The sequence below is a fragment of the Nerophis lumbriciformis genome, linkage group LG23 (genome assembly GCF_033978685.3).
Source record: "Nerophis lumbriciformis linkage group LG23, RoL_Nlum_v2.1, whole genome shotgun sequence".
NCBI classification, from domain to species: domain Eukaryota; kingdom Metazoa; phylum Chordata; class Actinopteri; order Syngnathiformes; family Syngnathidae; genus Nerophis; species Nerophis lumbriciformis.
The window spans coordinates 21,004,674-21,025,000 of record NC_084570.2 but is presented as its reverse complement, the minus strand read 5'-3'; the positions used below and the strand labels follow the sequence as shown (position 1 = coordinate 21,025,000).

General features: G+C 38.7%; 1 protein-coding gene across 6 annotated transcripts in view; it reads left to right on the top strand.

Annotated features, from left to right (window-relative positions):
- The window catches only part of zranb3 (zinc finger, RAN-binding domain containing 3), a 281,742-nt gene that overhangs the window by 135,254 nt on the left and 126,161 nt on the right, over positions 1-20,327 (top strand). For all 6 annotated transcript variants that reach the window (XM_061984961.2, XM_061984960.1, XM_061984962.1 and 3 more), the window contains one exon: positions 10,925-11,209. In XM_061984961.2, the coding sequence (XP_061840945.1) occupies positions 10,925-11,209 (285 nt within the window). The remainder of the gene's footprint in view (positions 1-10,924; positions 11,210-20,327) is intronic.

Below are 20,327 nucleotides of genomic sequence, written 5' to 3'. Positions count from 1 at the left end.
GTGTTCCTAAAAATAGGACCCAGGCACACATACTGTACAGCAGATTTTCAAAGCTTACATTCAAAGCATATATATTTATATATATATAAAAATGTGTGTGTGTGTGTGTATATGTACAGTATTAGACCGATAAAACACTGAATATTGACAACCTATGAACGTCACACCACCTCTCGATCGGCATATTTTACAATCAAGCGTAACTCAACAAAAATGCAACAAACAGCAAAATATGAACGCGAAGGGTAAAAAAAAAAAAAAAAACTACTATCTGATATATCACTAAGCTTTAGAACTTTGTTGTAAAAATCTCCTTCCGCGTCTGTCCCTGACACCCGCATTTCAGGCTGGCCGCTCTGGAAACACACTGTGCAAACGCTCCCTGCCCACACTGCTTGGTGCCTCGTCTGAGCTGCTGTGACTTAGATTACCATAGTAACTAATTAGTTTACCATAGTAACTAGTATATCATGCAAAAGCGCAGATTCCAACCATTTAAATACTTTGTATAGTTCAAGACTGAAGGTAATTTGAAAACATCACTCCACATCATAATGGCAGCTACAGTTTCAATCTTAAAAAACTAAAAAAATGTTTGGGGAATGTCCGGTGGGCCAGATTGAAAAGCTTAACGGGCCGTGTGCGGCCCCCGGGCCTTAATTTGCCCAGTTCTGAACTACATAATGAAGAGGGACGCAGTTTCAAGAGCCCAAGGTCTTAGGGGCCTGATATCAAAATGTGGATGTTTCTTTTAAAAAGTTGCCTCCGAAGTAAACACATCGGCTTTCTCACTGCACAGGATATTCCTCGTCCTGCAGGGATGAAACTTGTAAGTAACTTACTTTATTTGTCGCCATGGAGGCGAAGATTAGTGTTTTAGAAGTAGCTAAAACACTGCCGACTGCGGATTGATGTTAGCTGCTAGCTAGCTAGCCATGTCCTAAAGCATCTCTTCCTGAGGGCGTTTCAGTGTTATAACTTCACCTTTATCTTTAGTTTTTAGGCCAAAATGCGTCCGTTCTCCCTGTTCTGTCTACACACTGTGTCTGCTTGTAAGTACTCCGTGACTGTGCGCTGCCGAACATGCTCCTCTGCTCCGACAACCAGTAATGTCACGACGTGACTTTGACGCGCCGTAATGCCAGTTTTAAAAAAAACAGAGTACAGTACCGTTTTTGATTCATTGGTACTGCGATACTATACTAGTACCGGTATACCGTACAACCATAGTTGGAAGGGGCAAAACTGGGACAACAACAGGTTGATTGTGTTTGTGTGTACTCCACTTTGAGTGGTTGCTATATTCTTCTTCTTCAATTTTGTCCAAATGAGATTCCGTTTGTTCAATGCCTGATTTTTTTATCCTAACGTGTAGGGTCTGTAATAGATGCAAATTTTAGTGCGTGTGTACACCACTTACTTAAGTTTATATTTTAAGTCCTTAACTTTGTTTGTTCTATCCGTCTATCCATCGATCTTCTGCCTGCCACTTAAAAAAATTGTAGACACTTCTTATTTTACATCTGACCGGAGAAATGTATCTGATTCCAGATGGCAAGAACAGCAGTGTTCATTAATTGGACACAAATGAAACCTTGTTGCGCCCTATATTTGAAACCGGAGATTTGTTTTTAATTAAAGTGTCATTACAGCTCACCTCGTATGGCAGAGTGTGATCTCTCAGGTGGGTTAGTTAGAAGGCGGTACTTGATTAAACTGTTTGAGGAAGATTAGGTAGGATTTAATGGAGTATATTTGGTAAAAATAAGAGCAGAACATATCCTGTTGAATAAAATCTACTGTCATGCTCAACTTCAGTCGTTCGACAGATAATTTGTCTCAGCACTGGCAGACAAATTCTCCTGGCTCTTGTCCTGATTTTTTTAATTTAATCTGTGTCGTTTAATGACTCTGACTGGCCACATTTTTAAATGTTTGATATTGCCCATCCTGTGAGCATCCAGGACCATCCTTCTCTAATCTCTGGTACATTTCTCCGGACAGGCTTTGTGCAGACTACAGAACAAGTGATGATCTACTTATTTGATACAACGTTCTCAAAGGCTAATACAGGGGTGTACAAACTTTTTCCACTGAGGGTCACACACTAAAAGAATTAAAGCATGTTGACACTTTTCATTCACAAAACAAATACACCATAGATTTTTTTTTTTTTCAATTTTAGGGCTCCTGAAGTTTGGTCCCTGGTACCCTGAAGGGTCTCAGTCACAAAAATGTTAAAATTTAATTCATATATACTTAAAAAAATAAATAAATAAATTAAAAAAAAATAAAAATATATATATATATATATATATATATATATATATATATATATATATATATATATATATATACATACATATATATATATATATATATATATATATATATACCGTATATATATATATATATATATATACATATATATATATAGTTCAACTATTCAACGCCTTAAATCTTTAGATTAACTTTAGGTTAGTCGATATAAAGTATTTTTTTTATGTTTTATGCCCTTTTTGTCAGAAATGTGCAATATTTCCCTCTACTTCTAATTACAATATTTGATGTAAAGTAATTCAGCTTTAAATAGATCAATAATTCATAACACAATTGATTTGAAATCATTCTTATTTTTTGAGCGGTTTAAAAAAACCCACAAAAATTCCCCACTCATTAAAATATAAAAACATAGATATACATACATTATATATATATATATATATATATATATATATATATATATATATATATATATATATATATATATAGATACTAATATACATATATATATATATATATATATATATATATATATATATATATATATATATACGCTAGGTCAGGAAAAACAGGCTATTTCATCCCTACAAGCCTGTTTTGCAGGTTTCCCTGCTCTTCAGGGGATTTTAGAAGAGCGAAACAGGCTTGTAGGGATGAAATAGCCTCTTGTGTTTTTTCCTGATCTAACGTATATTCCGCTCTACCCCGGTAGTGAGCACTGTATAACGGATAAACCACAGAAACCTCGACTATATGTATAAATATATACATAAAGTACAGGCCAAAGGTTTGGACACACCTTCTCCTCATTCAATGCGTTTTGTTTATTTTCATGAATTTACATTGTAGATTGTCACTGAAGGCATCAAAACTATGAATGAACACATGTGGAGTTATGTGCTTAACAAAAAAAGGTGACATAACTGAAAACATGTTTTATATTCTAGTTTCTTCAAAATAGCCACCCTTTGCTCTGATTACTTTTTCGCACACTCTTGGCATTCTCTCGATGAGCTTCAAAAGGTACCTGGGCTTGAAGCTCATCGGTCATGCCCGTTAAAAAAAATGGGGAACCGGTACTTTTCAAACGGAGTATAGTACCGTTTTTGATTCATTAGTATTGTGATACTATACTAATACCGGTATACCGTACAACCCTTATCAACACACTAATGGGGTCCTCGTTTGCGGATGAAACAAGGGATTTGATTGGGTAAGTCGTGTAAAGACCCCGCAGGATTTCACCCCTAACATCTCGCTTGGTGGGGACCGTGCTACACAAATTGAGCCGTCTCTCTCACCGGTCTCGCTCGGCTTGTTAGCGAAGGGGGGCAGCGGAGAGGCCAGGTACCCGGAGACTTGTATGACATTTGAGCGAGTCGTCACCGGGCTGGCCTTTTGAAGAAACAAGTCACTGAGAGGAAGGATCACTAATTAGCCGATCGCTGAATCTCACCACTTGTTAGATTTCACACGTCAACAAACAAAATAATTTGAGAGGATGTAATTCCAATTTCCTTTTAGGGGAATGGAAATAACTGCAATATTCCAACGTTTGCATTAACATACCGTTTTGTAAAAAAACAAACAAAAGGTCTTATTTTCTTAAGCAGTGTCAGAATATGAGCAAAGGCAAAACAACTAAAGTCTTGAGACTCACTTTTTAGTCATTTAGTTATAGTTAATCATTTTGAGTCCAACCATTTTATTACATTGTCTCAAGAGACAGTACTATAGAAAGGACGATTAGGATGAACTCCTCTTACACTGGTACTTCAACTTAAGAGTGTTTTGAGATAAGAGCTTGGATAACAGTTATGCTTGAAGTTGCAAGCGAAAATTTGAGTTTAAAGCATCCCTGTTATTAGTTATTGTAGCGAATGTCACAGTGAACCCTGAGATCCCGCAAGATCCAACCAAAACATCTGGTCTTCTTCACTAGCATTAGCTTTTAGCTCAAGATGCACATAACTTTGTTTTTACAACCGCGGGAAGGAAGAAAGTGAATGTGATGGACAGTGTTGGGAAGAAGATGCGGATGATATTCGTTTAATTAAAAAAATATTTTATCAAAAATATGACAGAGGGTGTAGCTAGCTAACTTGGTGTACCTCAACTTAAGAGTGTTTTGAGATAAGAGCTAATTGTTATGCTTTGAGTTACAAGCATTCCTGTCATTAGCTAACTTAGCATACCTCAACTTAAGAGTGTTTTGAGATAAGAGCTAATTATTATAATTTGAGTTACAAGCATACATTTGAGTTACAAGCATCCTTGTCATTAGCTAACTTGGCATACCTCTCAACTTGAGTGTTATAAGATAAGAGCTAATTGTTATGCTGTGAGTTACAAGCATCCCTGTCATTAGCTAACTTGGCATACCTCAACTTAAGAGTGTGTTGAGATACGAGCTAATTGTTATGCTTTGAGTTACAAGCATACATTTCAGTTACAAGCATACATTTGAGTTAAAAGCATCCCTGTCATTATTTATAAATGGTTGATCTAGTGTGTGAATGTGAGTGTGAATGTTGTCTGTCTATCTGGGTTGGCCCTGTGATGAGGTGGAGACTTGTCCAGGGTGTACCCCGCCTTTCGCCCGATTGTAGCTGAGATAGGTTCCAGCGCACCCCGCGACCCCGAAGGGAATAAGCGGTAGAAATGGATGGATTTATATAGGCTGGTAAGGTAAAGTTTAAGAGTGTTTTGAGATAAGAGCTAATTGTTATGCTTTGAGTTACAAGCATACATGTGAGTTACAAGCATCCCTGTCATTAGCTAACTTGGCATACCTCAACCTAACAGTGTTTTGAGATAAGAGCTAATTGTTATGCTTTGAGATATAAGCATACATTTGAGTTACAAGCATCCCTGTCATTAGCTAACTTGGCATACGTCAACTTAATAGTGTTTTGAGATAAGAGCTAATTGTTATGCTTTGAGTTACAAGCATACATGTGAGTTACAAGCATCCCTGTCATTAGCTAACTTGGCATACCTCAACCTAACAGTGTTTTGAGATAAGAGCTAATTGTTATGCTTTGAGATATAAGCATACATTTGAGTTACAAGCATCCCTGTCATTAGCTAACTTGGCATACCTCAACCTAACAGTGTTTTGAGATAAGAGCTAATTGTTATGCTTTGAGATATAAGCATACATTTGAGTTACAAGCATCCCTGTCATTAGCTAACTTGGCATACGTCAACTTAATAGTGTTTTGAGATAAGAGCTAATTGTTATGCTTTGAGTTACAAGCATACATGTGAGTTACAAGCATCCCTGTCATTAGCTAACTTGGCATACCTCAACCTAACAGTGTTTTGAGATAAGAGCTAATTGTTATGCTTTGAGATATAAGCATACATTTGAGTTACAAGCATCCCTGTCATTAGCTAACTTGGCATACGTCAACTTAATAGTGTTTTGAGATAAGAGCTAATTGTTATGCTTTTAGTTACAAGCATACATTTGATTTAGAAGCATCCTTGTCATTAGTTGGTATAGCAAATATCGCAGTGGACCCCGGGAATCCGACCAAAACATCTGGTCTTCCTCGATAGCAGTAGCTTATAGCTCGAGATGCACATAGCTTTGTTTTTACAACCGAGGGAAGGAAGAAAGTGAGTGCGAAGGACAGTGCTGGGAAGAAGATGGAAATGATATTCATTGAATTAAAAAAATAAATCATCAAAAATATGACAAAGAGTGTAGTTAGCTAACTTGGCATACCTCAACTTAAGAGTGTTTTGAGATAAGAGCGATTGTTATGCTTTGAGTTACAAGCGTACATTTGAGTTACAAAGCATCCCTGTCATTAGTCGGTATAGCAAATGTCACAGTGAACCATGTTATTTTTTACATATATTTTAGCATAGTCTATTTTTTAAATGGCGTTAATTTTAGTTATTCTCCAGTTTTCCTCAAATCCTCAATGCCTTGCCATGTTTTGTTTTGTTTTTGCTTTTTCTTTGTTATTGTCAATAGTGCTGGGTGCGTGCGTGTGTATATATTTTATTTTCCTCTATTTCTTTTTTGTTCAGCACTTTGTGTTCGCCACTTGCCTGTGTATGAAAAGTGCTACAGTATGTAATAGAATAAAGTTGGATGAAGCCATCTGAGCGTAACGCTGCTAGCCTGCGCTGTACTAAGAGAGACAGCAGAATGATTACAATGCCAGCCAAGAATGATAAAATAATACCTAAGCCTTTTATCCATGAAAATATTGAGAAGCAGCCAATTTTGTGCTTGACAGAGAAGCAGCTGGATCGGGATACAGTAGAAGTCCACTCTTCAAAGTAAATGCTGTACATTACATTACTTCATAAAACTACTGTAGTTGTTTTTAAAAAGTCGGTTCCATTGAAGATCGCACTGGTGCCGCGCTTCAAATAGCCCAGAAAAGGTGACAGGTTAGAATTGTGTGCAGCATGTTCCACAACATAGCACAACACCACAGGTCGGAGCATGATGCCAGTGATGGGGAGGGAAATTAGTACCTCTATGGTGACAGCCGGTAAATGTACACAAACAACTAAATGTTAGTATCAATTGCACACACAGTCTTAGTAGATCACCAGCAGTTTTATAGTACATAGCGCCTTTTAATGTGGCATGTTAGTAGTTTAGACTCTTAAAGTTAGCACCACTGTTATGTAGTCTTAATCCTTTCAGGCATGGAATTCGCCAGAGCTGCACAGTTTGTTACTGGAATCCTCTTTTACCATCACAAAGCTGGTGCGTGTTCGGCACCTTCCGCTCATCCACCGTCTGCTTTCCATAGCGAGGCACTTGTCATCCCGGAGGTGCGTTTGGGCTCATTATCACGCTGGAAAACTGCCACACGGTCAAGTTTCCCAGGGGAGGAGTAATGCTCTCTCAAAGGACATGTTGGAAATCATGTTTCCTTTATTGACCGCAACTCCTCCAGGAGGACAGCACTTATGCAGCCCTAAACCACACTACGACAGTACCACCATGCTTGATTGTAGGCACAACAAAAAACCCTGGGATTAACGGCCTCACCTTTTCTCCTCCAAACATATTGCTGGGTTTTGTTGCCAAACAGCTCAATTTTTGTTTCATCTGACCACAGAACTTTCCTCCAGAAGGTCTTATCTTTGTCCATTTGATGTCAGATAAAACAAAAATTGAGCTGTTTGGCCACAATACCCAACAATATGTTTAGAGGAGAAAAGGTGAGGCCTTTAATCCCAGGAACACCATACCTACCGTCAAGAATGGTGGTGATAGTATTATGCTCTGGGCCTTTGCTGCCAATGGAACTGGTGCTTTACAGAGAGTAAATGGGACAATGAAAAAGGAGGATTACCTCCAAATTCTTCAGGACAACCTCAAATCATCAGCCCAGAGGTTGGGTCTTGGGCGCAGTTGGGTGTTCCAACAGGACAATGACCCCAAACACATGTCAAAATGTGTCAAGGACTGGCTAAATTAGGCTAGAATTAAGGTTTTAGAATGGCCTTCCCAAAGTCCTGACAATGTGACTGTGGACAATGCTGAAGGAACAAGTCCATGTCAGAAAATCAACAAAATTAGCTGAACTGCACCAATTTTGTCAAGAGGAGTGGTCAAAAATGTAATCAGAAGCTTGCCAGAAGCTTGTGGATGGCTACCAAAAGCGCCTTATTGCAGTGAAACTTGCCAAGTGACATGCAACCAAATATTAACATTGCTGTATGTATACTTTTGACCCAGCAGATTTGGTCACATTTTCAGTAGACCCATAATACATTCATAAAAGAACCAGACTTCATGAATGTTTCTTGTGACCAACAAGTATGTGCTCCAATCACTCTATCACAAAAAATAAGAGTTGTAGAAATTTTTGGAAACTCAAGACAGCCATGACATTATGTTCTTTACAAGTCTATGTAAACTTTTGATCGTGACTATATATATATATATATATATATATATATATATATATATATATATATATATATATATATGTGTGTGTGTGTATATAAATGTATATATATATATATATATGTGTGTGTGTGTGTGTGTGTGTGTGTGTGTATATGTATGTGTGTGTATATATATATATGTTTATATGTATGTATATAAATATGTGTATATATGTATGTATATATACATATGTATGTATGCATGTATATATATATATTTTTTTAATCAATTAAGAATTGTTACAAATAAGAATCACGATTAATTCGCAAATACATTTTGTTCTGACACCCCTACTTATCACAAATGTCTAGCTTGCGTGCTATTGTGTGCTTAGCTGTTGTGTAGCTGCTAGCTCCTAGTAGCCTCGCATGTCTACTTTTTGTAAAAGACTTGTCTAAAGTCGAAGAAAAAAGCAACAATGTGTGCTTGTTGAAAGACATTTAGGGTTAGGGTAACCCAGTTTTTTTAAATTCGTCAAAGAAAAAAAAATTTATTTTTGAAAATTACAAAAAGAAATCGGGATTCGAATGCGATATACATTTTTTAGCACTCCTAATTATTATATACCGTATGATAGTTTGTAAAAATAACAAGAAATACTTAAATATCTGCTTGTCACCTTGACTTACGATTTCAAAGCAAGTTATCCATCAATTTTTACGTACAAAAACCAAATAACCAAATGCATAAGCAATAATATAATGAGGCGATTATACTTTTATTTTCTTACATTCACTGTTACAAGCGGCCCTCTGAGGGCAGCCATGACTGCGAAGTTCGACACCCCTGGTGTAGAAGAATGGAAGCTGTTCCAGCTGCAAAAGCAAAGTCCATGTTGTCTCCCGTTTCAGAATTCATTTGAATTCTAATGTGGAGAGAATCGCAAGGTGCACCAATGCTTTGGCCCGTTTTGTTTGATTTCTTTCATTCTGTGGATGGTTATGACATAATCCTTGCATCCATTAACATTTTTAGTGCCTTGAAATCCTGCCTGATCTTTTACTTCCCCGCTATGACATTATGGCCGTGCGAGTGAAGGCGAATTACAAGTTTGATATTTCAAAGGGCGTCCAAATGAGTGCTGTACGCCTGCCACGATCACCTGGGTAGAGCGGTGCGCAGATGTGCCAATTACTCGGATTGTTTTGTTAATGTTGATTGCGCGCACACACACACACACACACACACCACAATGCAAGAGAGCAATTAGGAAAACAATGTTGCGTAATGATCATTCACCCTCCCTGCAAATTGTATTGCTGTCAAAACAAGATGTACAGTTCTTGAACGTGTTCCAAGCCGGCCAAAGGTTGGAGCAGAGATCTCTGCCAATGACCATGTTTTGCTGCCATTTTACACATCTACTTTTTGGATTCAAGTGGCTTCAAAATGACACTTTCTTTACGTTGATTTCATTAGTTTCCTGTGGAAATAAGGGGTGTCCTGGTGTAACGAAGTGTACGCTGGTAAACTTGACCTCCAGAACAGTGCTGGTTGCCGAGTTGAGAGCTAGAAAGCTCGTCTCTCATGAAATGTACGTGGCATTATTCTGTTTGTATTTATTTATTCTTGTAAAACACTAATGCAATGCCACACATAGATATAAATAGTCAGCTAAACAATTGGAGTAGTCTATAAAAATATTTTACTGATGGACAAATGAATAGAAATAGGCTAGATGAATAAATGAACACTCAATCAGCATGCTAAATCAAACTATAACCGACATTCTTGTATGAGAACAGAATGGCTAGCAGAACAGAAGGCAGAGGAAACTACACGTTTTGATTTAGTATTTGCTAGTTGAACTTTACAGATCACAAAAAAGGTAAATTCGGATCGCTAACATTGTTAGCATAAATGAATGGGATTTAACATAGAGAAAATTAGCATCCCGGCTAACGAATAAATATTTTCGATTCATTACGAGACTGGTGGTGGTAGATAAACCTAGCTAGCTAGAGATATTGGCCCCCAAATCATTTAACAAGTACCGGTACATGAACAGCTAGCTAGCTTGAGTGGAAGTCTGCTGGAGTAGCCTACAGTCATACAGTAACAAGCAATTACACCTCTATTAAACTTAAATACCATAGATCAAATATATTTACCCCTGTAATATCATCAAAACTTACCTGACTGGATGAAGTCCTTGGGCACAAATACTAGTGTGGCCTCAATAGCCCTGCTGTAGTGTGTAGCATGCTGGGAATTATCTGTGCATATGATGGAAGAATGCACTGCACATGTGATGGAGGAATGTACAATGCAGGGTTGAAATTCTACTGAATTTGCATTAAATCAGGTTGTTTTAGCTAATAATCATGCTGCAAGATCTAGCATGTTGCATTCAATGTTTATTCCCATTCATTTCCCGTTAATTCCCATATATTCCCGTTAATTCCCATGGAAAGTTTCCAACTTTGAATATTCCCGGAATTTTGCAACCCTAGTTGACTGGCTGTCCAGCCTTGCAGAAGTAAAGACGCTGCAGGACTGTATTGGAGAGTGCAAGCCGATACTAGGTGTTTTGCTGATATCCGATAACAGTATCGTGTCGGGCCACCTCTAGTTGAAAGGTACACTCTTTTTTTCCAATGTGTTTTAATTTGATGGTCACAAATGTCCATCAGTACTGACCAGGACTATCTACTTCCATGTCTGCACACTCATGAGAATCTCTCCTCTCTTGTCTCTCCGTTGCCTCAGAGCCAGCCGGGCCTCCGCCGCCACTTTCAGCCGAGGAGGAGCAGGCTCGCGACGTCCTGTCCAAATCCGACAGAGAACCGCCGCGGCTCAGCCCGCCGAAATCCGCCGCTTCCGAATGGTGCAAAGGCAAACAGAGCGAGGAGGAGGCGGATGAGTCTCCAGAAGACAAACAGAGAGCGGGAGACGCAGAGGGGGGGCACAAGCGGCGGCTCGAAGGCAAACAATCAGTGAGCGAGCAAGGTGGCAGCGGCGGTGGCAGCTGCGTCCTCTCTGACCACACTCACGGTAATCCCACCTGCAATCTTCCTCTTTTCATATCTGTGAAAATTGGCCGGTGCTGCCCATATAATGCTGTTTAATTTCATCACCGCAAAGCAATAAGGGACTATATCTCCTTCCATATGGGGCGAGGTGTTATTATTCATCTTATTATGAGTGTCTACTTGGGGATATTGCCTATTTCTGCACACAGGAAGTGAAGCGAGATATCGAGTACAATCTCACTAATCTCCAAAGTCAAGATTGTCCGCTGCTGGAGAGAAATAAGTGCAATGCGAAGGTTGAGATGCGCCAGGCGACCAGCCGGGAACAATTGTGATTAGCCGTTTTTATTATAATGATCGTAAAGTACACTCGGGTGTAATTTGATCAAAGTCCCGGAAACACAAACTGCTTCGCTCCCTGTCCACTCTGTTAGTGCGTACATAAAAAAAAAGCCGCACGGTTCTCAGGGAGGGAAATAAACCAAGTCCCAATTACAGAGTGTGTAATATTCCAAAGTGAGTCACGCGTGATTAAGGGTTTCAAAGGGATACACAAAGCAACACATTCATCGGATTAAGTCCGAGCAATTACCGCGTGTAGGGCAAGTACACATCGGAGAGAAATGATCTGACCTTTGAACCAGGACACCGCAGATTAGTTCAACTCAGCACAATACTTTTTGGAATTGTAAAACTTGGTCTGGCTCTCATTTTCTTCATGAAAGTGAAAATGAAAGTGATTACATTGTAGCAGCGCAGCACAGCGAGGATGTTTCGATTGACAGTAACTAGTCTGGGTGTCAAAATAGTTGTTTTTCGAATGAATCGCAATTCTTACTCGTATTCTGTCCTGTCCAGACACTCAGGCAAATCATATGATGCCCCATTGTGGACTGGATTCTCACATTATTAACTAGATCCACTCGACGTCCATTGCACCAGTCGCCCAGGGGGAGGGGGTCCCCACACTTGCGGTCCCCTCCAAGGTTTCTCTTTGTATCCCATGGGGTTGAGTTTGTCCTTGCCCTGATGTGGGATCTGAGCCGAGGATGTCGTTGTGGCTTGTGCAGCCCTTTGAGACACTTGTGATTAAGTGCTCTATAAATAAACTTTGATTGATTGATTGATTGATATTGTTGGTGTAGATCAGGGGTGCCCATTACGTCGATTGCAAGCTACAGGTCGATGGCGGAGGTTGTGTCAGTCGATCCCCAGCCAGGCATTAAAAAAATAGATCTAAAAATTAGCGATCATCATTCTTCACTAAGACGACACTTCCGTCACTTGATTGACATTCGCGGCACCCGAGGGTCTTGTGAGCTCATTATTAAGAAAAAATGACCGACAAGAAGGCGATAAACACTTTTTATTTCAACAGACTCTCGCGCTGTACCTGCGGTCAAAACTCTAAAGAGCGACTGCACAGTTCTTATCTTCATAATAAAAGCGCTGCTTCACCCTGCCTGCGCTAACAAAATAAGAGTCTCAGAAAGTTAGCGTGTTCAAAATAGCAAGCTACGGAGTTTGCCGCAAATGTATTTATTGTAAAGGGGACGGCGTGGCGAAGTTGATAGAGTGGCCGTGCCAGCAATCGCAGGGTTGCTGGTTACTGGGGTTCAATCCCCAACTTCTACCATCCCAGTCACGTCCGTTGTGTCCTTGGGCAAGACACTTCACCCCTTGCTCCTGATGGCTGCTGGTTAGCGCCTTGCATGGCAGCTCCCGCCATCAGTGTGTGAATGTTGTGTGTGAATGGGTAAATGTGGAAATAGTGTCAAAGCGCTTTGAGTACCTTGAAGGTAGAAAAGCGCTATACAAGTATAACCCATTTATCATTTATAAGAATGAGTAGGGAAGCTGGACAAATAAGATACCAAAAACCAACCACTTTCATGTGGTATTGGACAGAAAGGAGGTCTTTTTTTCTCCTCCATTTGAAAATGTGGACGTTATCATCACTACTGTCTGATTCCAATTAATGCAAGTCATCAGAATCAGGTAATACACCAACTTATATTCTTGTCTTCATGAAGGAAAGGAATCTATATGTTATGGTTTGAGTTTTTTTCAAACATGCATACAATTACAAAATGATACATGTGTTAAACATGCTTGTATTTTTATTAAACACCTTTAACATGTTAACAAAAAACTTCAATTTCATAAATAGATAAAAAATTAGTTATATATATATATATATATATATATATATATATATATATATATATATGTTATATACATTACAGGCCAAAAGTTTGGACACACCTTCTCATTTCAATGTGTTTTGTTTATTTTCATGACTATTTACATTGTAGATTTTTCACTGAAGGGATCGAAACTATGACACCTGTGAATTGAAAATCATTTCAGGTGACTACCTCTCGAAGCTCATCGAGAGAATGCCAAGAGTGTGCAAATCAGTAATCATAGCAAAGGGTGGCTATTTTGAAGACACTAGAACATAAAACATGTTTAGAACATCTACAAATTTTGGCCTGTACTGTATATGAATAATATATATATATATATATATATATATATATATATATATATATATATATATATATATATATATATATAATATTTATGTGTATAATGTGTATGTATATATATATATATATAATATTTATGTGTATGTATATATACATATATATATATATATATATATATACACACCCCTGATCTAGTGAAATGAATCAGAATGTGATCGTGATGGGTAATCGTGATAATGTCAGGTTGATGGCGGTGATCAGCTGTGGGCATGTTAATGGATCAAACATGGCGGCAAAGTCTGTGACAACAGCCAGAGTCAGCCGCTACGTTTCCGCTTGTAATTTGCTGCAGAAGTAAACAGAATGAGCGAACTCGGAGCTAGTAAATACACATCGGACCAATGTTTTAACTTGAAACTATTATGCAAGTAGTGACGACGCTAACAGCGTATGTGGCATCATAGTTTGATGATGATAATGTTTAGATTTTAAAAGGTATTAATCATTACTGATAGGGGAATGTGTATATTTGGGGTCTTGCAAAAATAGAAAATAAAATAAATATACAAATATGTATTTTTTTAGTGATTGTTTTACCTTTGAGTAAAAAGTTTAAATGTTGCTCTATGTTAATTGTATTTTTATTTGCTCAGTTCTCTAGCTTAGTTTTTAGTACATATGCTTTAAAACAGGCAGGTTAAAAACAATGTAAAAAAAAATTGTGCAATTAATCATGATCAGATAATATGGAAAAAATTAATGATGATCTTTTTTTTTTTGGCCATATCACCCATGAAAAGCACTAACCTATTTATCGTTACTCTGTCGTTAAGGTGAAATAGAGTGATAATTGGCGAAACCAAATAGCCACAATTATTCATTACGTTAAAGGAGTCGTGATTTTTTTCCCCCTACATTTAAAATACTTCCTTGTGGTCTACATAACATGTAATGGTGGTTCTTTGGTCAAAATGTTGCAGACCATCTCTTCAGGGTGCGAGTGGGCGGTCTTATTTAAGTAGCCCCACTTCGACTGTGTCTTCTCCCCGCCATCTTTGGTGACATTTTTAGCACTTCCATAGCGAGTCTACTGACAGATACAAGTTCGGACTATACGCTACTTTGTATTAGAAATGGCAACAGCGCAGGATGCATGTGAATGTGCGAAATGGCATGTACAACAAGAGGAGAGTGAAAAAGAAGGAGTTTATTGACTACATGGTCGGACTGCAATGGCGGACGCGTGCAAGGCACTTTGGGTAAATCTCTACCGTATATTGATAATCCACCGACGTCACACTTGGGAAGAACGTCACCAAATGGGCAAATTCCAAACGTCTCGTTTCCCAGGAAATATAAAGGAAGGCAAGATTGTTTAATAAATATCTACGCCATGCCTCCACGGTTTGATATTTCATTTTTGGGACTTATGCAGATCCCAAATACACAAAAACAGGTACCAACATGTAAGAAAAGTTGGTTTTGCCTATTTGGGGAACTGCACCTTTTTTTTTTTTTAGAATTTTGCCTATTGTTCACAATCATTATGAAAGACATTATGACGGATGTTTTGTAATTTTTTTATGCATTATAAATGTTAAATAAATGCGATCAAAAGTCCGCTTACAATGGAGCCTATGCGAGTCGCTCTATTCCGCCTATAAAGCCCTTAAAAACATCCAAACGTCTCCATTAAGGTTTTATATACATGATGTAAGTATATATGTAATGTAGTCACATTTATAATAACATGTAATATATACATGATTTAAGTATATATGTAATGTAGTAACATTCATAATAACGTCATAATTAACGTCAAAACTGTAGCCGCCAATATGATGTGCAGTGCTGCTTTTAAATGACCGTAAGACTTGAACTATAGAAAGTATTTCAATGGTTGAAATCTGCACTTTTGAGTGATATACGACTTATTACGGTAATCTACGTCACAGCAGCTCAGACAAGGAACAAAGCAGAGTGGGCGGGGTCTGTTTTCAGAGCAGCCAGCCCGAAACACATGTGTCAGGAACAAATGCGGAAGCAGATTTTCACAACAAATGTCTGCATAAAAGTGATAATATACTTTGCATTCATATTTTGCAGTTCATTACATTTGTGTTGTGTTTTGCTTGATTATAAAATAAGTCTATTGAGGAGGTGGTCTGAGAAGTAATAGAGGAGCAATGTTCATATGTTGTTAATATTCAGTGTTTTATTGTTCATAGTTAATATTGTAAAACCCACTTTCTTTATTTTAATGTGGATTTTGGGTGTCCCATTCAGTAAAAAACAGTGAAGTTCCATTCCGTTTGTTGGAGGTGGTCTGTTTTTAGAACTCTATCGGACATTGTGACTTTTGGTATTAGTGTTCCTGAAAAAAAAAGGCACCCGAACACACATACTGTATAACAAATGTTTACATCAATTTTTTTTAGATGTAACCTGCTTTAGCCTGCTCAGTGGCCTAGTGGTTAGAGTGTCCGCACTGAGATCGGTAGGTTGTGAGTTCAAACCACAGTCGAGTCATACCAAAGACTATAAAAATGGGACCCATTACCTCCCTGCTTGGCACTCAGCATCAAGGGTTGGAATTGGGGGTTAAATCACCAAAATTATTCCCGAGCGCGGCCACCGCTGCTGCTCACTGCTCCCCTCACCTCCCAGGGGGTGGAACAAGAGGATGGGTCAAATGCAGAGGGTAATTTCACCACACCTATTGTGTGTGTAACTATCAATGGTACTTTAACTTTAAATGTGTACATATAATTTATACACACATACACATTTTGTTCTCTTAATCTGGCCCCCGAGTCAAAATATTTTCCCGTTGTTCGCCTCCTATCGTTCAATAGCCAGCAAATGAATGAATGAATGGGTTATACTTGTGTAGCGCTTTTCTACCTTCAAGGTACTCAAAGCGCTTTGACACTATTTCCACTTTCACCCATTCACACACACATTCACACACTGATGGCGGGAGCTGCCATCCAAGGCCATAACCACGACCCATCAGGAGCAAGGGTAAAGTGTCTTGCTCAAGGACACAACGGACGTGACGAGGTGGGGATTGAACCAGGAACCCTCAGGTTGCTGGCACGGCCACTCTCCCAACCCCGCCACACCGTCCCCACCATTACCATTACCAAACAAATGGTAATGGTGAACAAAGCACAGGTTTTCGGAGCATCTCTAGGGTAGAGAATAAAGTGTTGATCAGAAATGGACGCGGCACATCCCGTTGGACATTCCCTGGTCACAGCTCGTATTCATCCATCCATCATCTATACATTCAGTTTGTTTGTCGCACGCCCGTTTGTTTCTGGCAGCAGGAGTTTAATATGAAACACAGAGGTTGTCCAATAAAAGTGACCTACGGGGTCATGAGCAGCGGCTAATGATTTCCCTCTACCTGCCCGGGGTTTTCAGAAGCGAGCCGCTGAGCTGTCAGACGCCGCCGCCTCTTGATTGCTCTGAGATTACATTCCTCGCAGCACGCACAGGCAATCATTCCTTCCCCCCGCTCCCCGCCACCGCACGCTCTGCTGACTGTCGGCCCTGGCGATCTGCATGAGCCCAGCCTTTTCTGCGCAGATTTTGTGTTTATCCGGACGTTAGTTCAAACGCTGCGGCGGACGTGGATACGCCGAAGTTCTGCGCTCTTGAAGTATGTGCTTGGATTTTTTCCCCTTTTTTTTTCATCTTTTCTTTCGGTCCCGCAGAAGATAAGATGACTCAGTCCAATTAGCCGTTGTTTTCTTTGCCTGGCGGTAAAATAACAGATAAATCCCAAGGCGTGTGATTTGAAGGCACTGTTCATACTGTGCAAGTGACAGTCTAATAAGACGGCTTTGTAAGATGAATTGCCCCCATCAAATAAATGGCCCACTTAATGCAGCTTGCGTGTTTCGCCACTGCAAACAGCCGATTGGGTATGGGGGGACTGCTTACAACAAATATCGGGTGCACCTATTGAAGCTGTTAGGTTTCATTACAGATGAATGGGTACAGCTCGCTGGAGTTTTATTTTGAAAGGCCAAACAAGGTCCGTGTGTAGATATTTTTAACACTGAGTGGTTCGGTGTCGAGGCTTAGAGCTGGGGCAAGTCCGCACCAGACTGTTTTGCCAACATTGAACAAGTGCTCCAAGAATTAATATTTATTCATTCGAGTCCTGTATTTACCCTACACTGCTATTTTAACGTGCTAGTACAAAACCCAAAACCAGTGAAGTTGACACATTGTGTAAATGGTAAATAAAAGCAGAATACAATGATTTGCAAATCCTTTTCAACCTATATTCAATTGAATAGACTACAAAGACAAGATACTTAACGTTGGAACTGGTAAACTTTGTTATTTTTTGCAAATATTAGCTCATTTGGAATTTGATGCCTGCAACCTGTTTCAAAAAAGCTGGCACAAGTGGCAAAAAAGACTGAGAAAGTTGAGGAATACTCGTCAAACACTTATTTGGAACATCCCACAGGTGAACAGGCTAATTGGGAACAGGTGGGTGCCATGATTGGGTGTAAAAGCGGCTTCCATGAAATGCTCAGTCATTCCCAAACAAAGATGGGGTGAGGGTCACCACTTTGTCAACAAATGCGTGAGCAAATTGTCCAACAGTTTAAGAACAACATTTCTCAACCAGCTATTGCAAGGAATTTAGGGATTTCACCATCTACGGTCTGTAATATCATCAAAAGGTTTAGAGAATCTGGAGAAATCACTGCACGTAAGCAGCTAAGCCCAATATCAGTGCCCAAGGCATGGGTAACTTACACATTTGTGTTGCCATCCAAGCAAGGTCTTTTTCATGGACGTGCCGGCTTATTTCAGCAAGACAATGCCAAGCCACATTCTGCACGTGTTAGAACAGTAAATTCATAGTAAAAGAGTGCGGGTACTAGACTGGCCTGCCTGTAGTCCAGACCTGTCTCCCATTGAAAATGTGTGGTGCATTATGAAGCCTAAAATACCACAACAGAGATCCCGGACTGTTGAACAACTTAAGCTGTACATCAAGCAAGAATGGGAAAGAATTCCACCTGAAAAGCTTAAAAAATGTGTCTCCTCAGTTCCCAAATATTTACTGAGTGTTATTAAAAGGAAAGACCATGTAACACAGTGGTAAAAAGGCCCCTGTGACAACTTTTTTGCAATGTGTTGCTGCCGTTAAATTCGTAAGTTAATGATTATTTGCAAAACGTGTTTCTCAGTTTGAACATTAAATATATTGTCTTTGCAGTCTATTCAATTGAATATAAGTTGAAAGAGATTTGCAAATCATCGTATTCTGTTTTTATTTATGATTTACACGATTTAACATGCTAACTTCACTGGTTTTGGGTTTTGTATTATCGTTACATACGGATTCAGCATGTTTAGATGCTACTGTAGCTTGTGTTGCGTCTCTGTCTGCCTCCTTCTCCTCGCGACAAGAATGGTGTGAAGGATCCAGGATGATCATTGAACAGAGACTCATTTATTGATCAAGCAAGCATCACTAAAGGCGTTAGGTTCCCTGTACCGTATTTTTCAGACTGTAAGCCGCTACTTTTTTCCTACACTTTAAACCCTGCGGCTTATATAACGGTCTGGCTAATTTATGGATTTTTCTTCGCTAATGGCCATAATATTTTGTATTCAACAATTGGCTTTAAACACTATGCAACGGAGCCATCTTATGAATAATGCTGTAGGTTGAAAATGTACTTTTTGTTTCGTGTCGTGAACCGAAAGTATAACCATTCATAGTGTTTCTGCTCAAAAGGATTCTTCATTCATCACTCCAAGCAACGTTTGTAAGATTTACAATATAACAAACAATTCTTACACACTTAACCGTCGTATGTGTGATGTCTGTAGGAGTGTTTTCATGCATATTTGTAAGTGCTATTATAATGTAATAAAGTTAGAGCCGTTATCATTCGTGAATATGCTAACACCTTTACATGTGTCTGTTAGTATCATAAACTTAAAATGGCATTCTTTTTGTATTCTTTCAGTTTTGTAATTTCACTAAAACTTCACCGTGGACTTATTGAGTCTGTTTAGCTGAGCTAACTTCCGCAGCTAGTGGGTTCATGACTTCTGTTTTGTTTGGTCAGCCGTTTTACAGACGTGTGACATGCACCCTTTGGAAACAATTAAGGTATGGGAAAAAAAACATACAGTATACACCATCTTTTTTACCTGTACCGGTATATATGGTACTTATGGTCCCGTGCGGCTTATTAATGTAATAAAAAAAATATATATATATTTATTTATTCTAAAATTTGTGGGTGTGGCTAAATACCGGTGCACTCTAGAGCCAAGAAAGTACGGTATTTAAGTTGACTCCATCTTTACCATGTAAAGGCATGTTCATGTATATATATACATATATGTGTATATATGTATGTATATGTATATACTGTATATATATACAGTATATATATATATATATATATATATATATATATATATATATATATATATATATATATATATATATATATTGTTACACTAACTGCTTTAGTAAGATGGAATAAAAGTTCAGGCAGGAAGTCTTTATAATTCTTTATTCTTGTCGTTGTCAAAACATGTCAAGACACCTCTTCTCAAACCAATCACAAACTTTCAGCTTCACAATAATAGCGC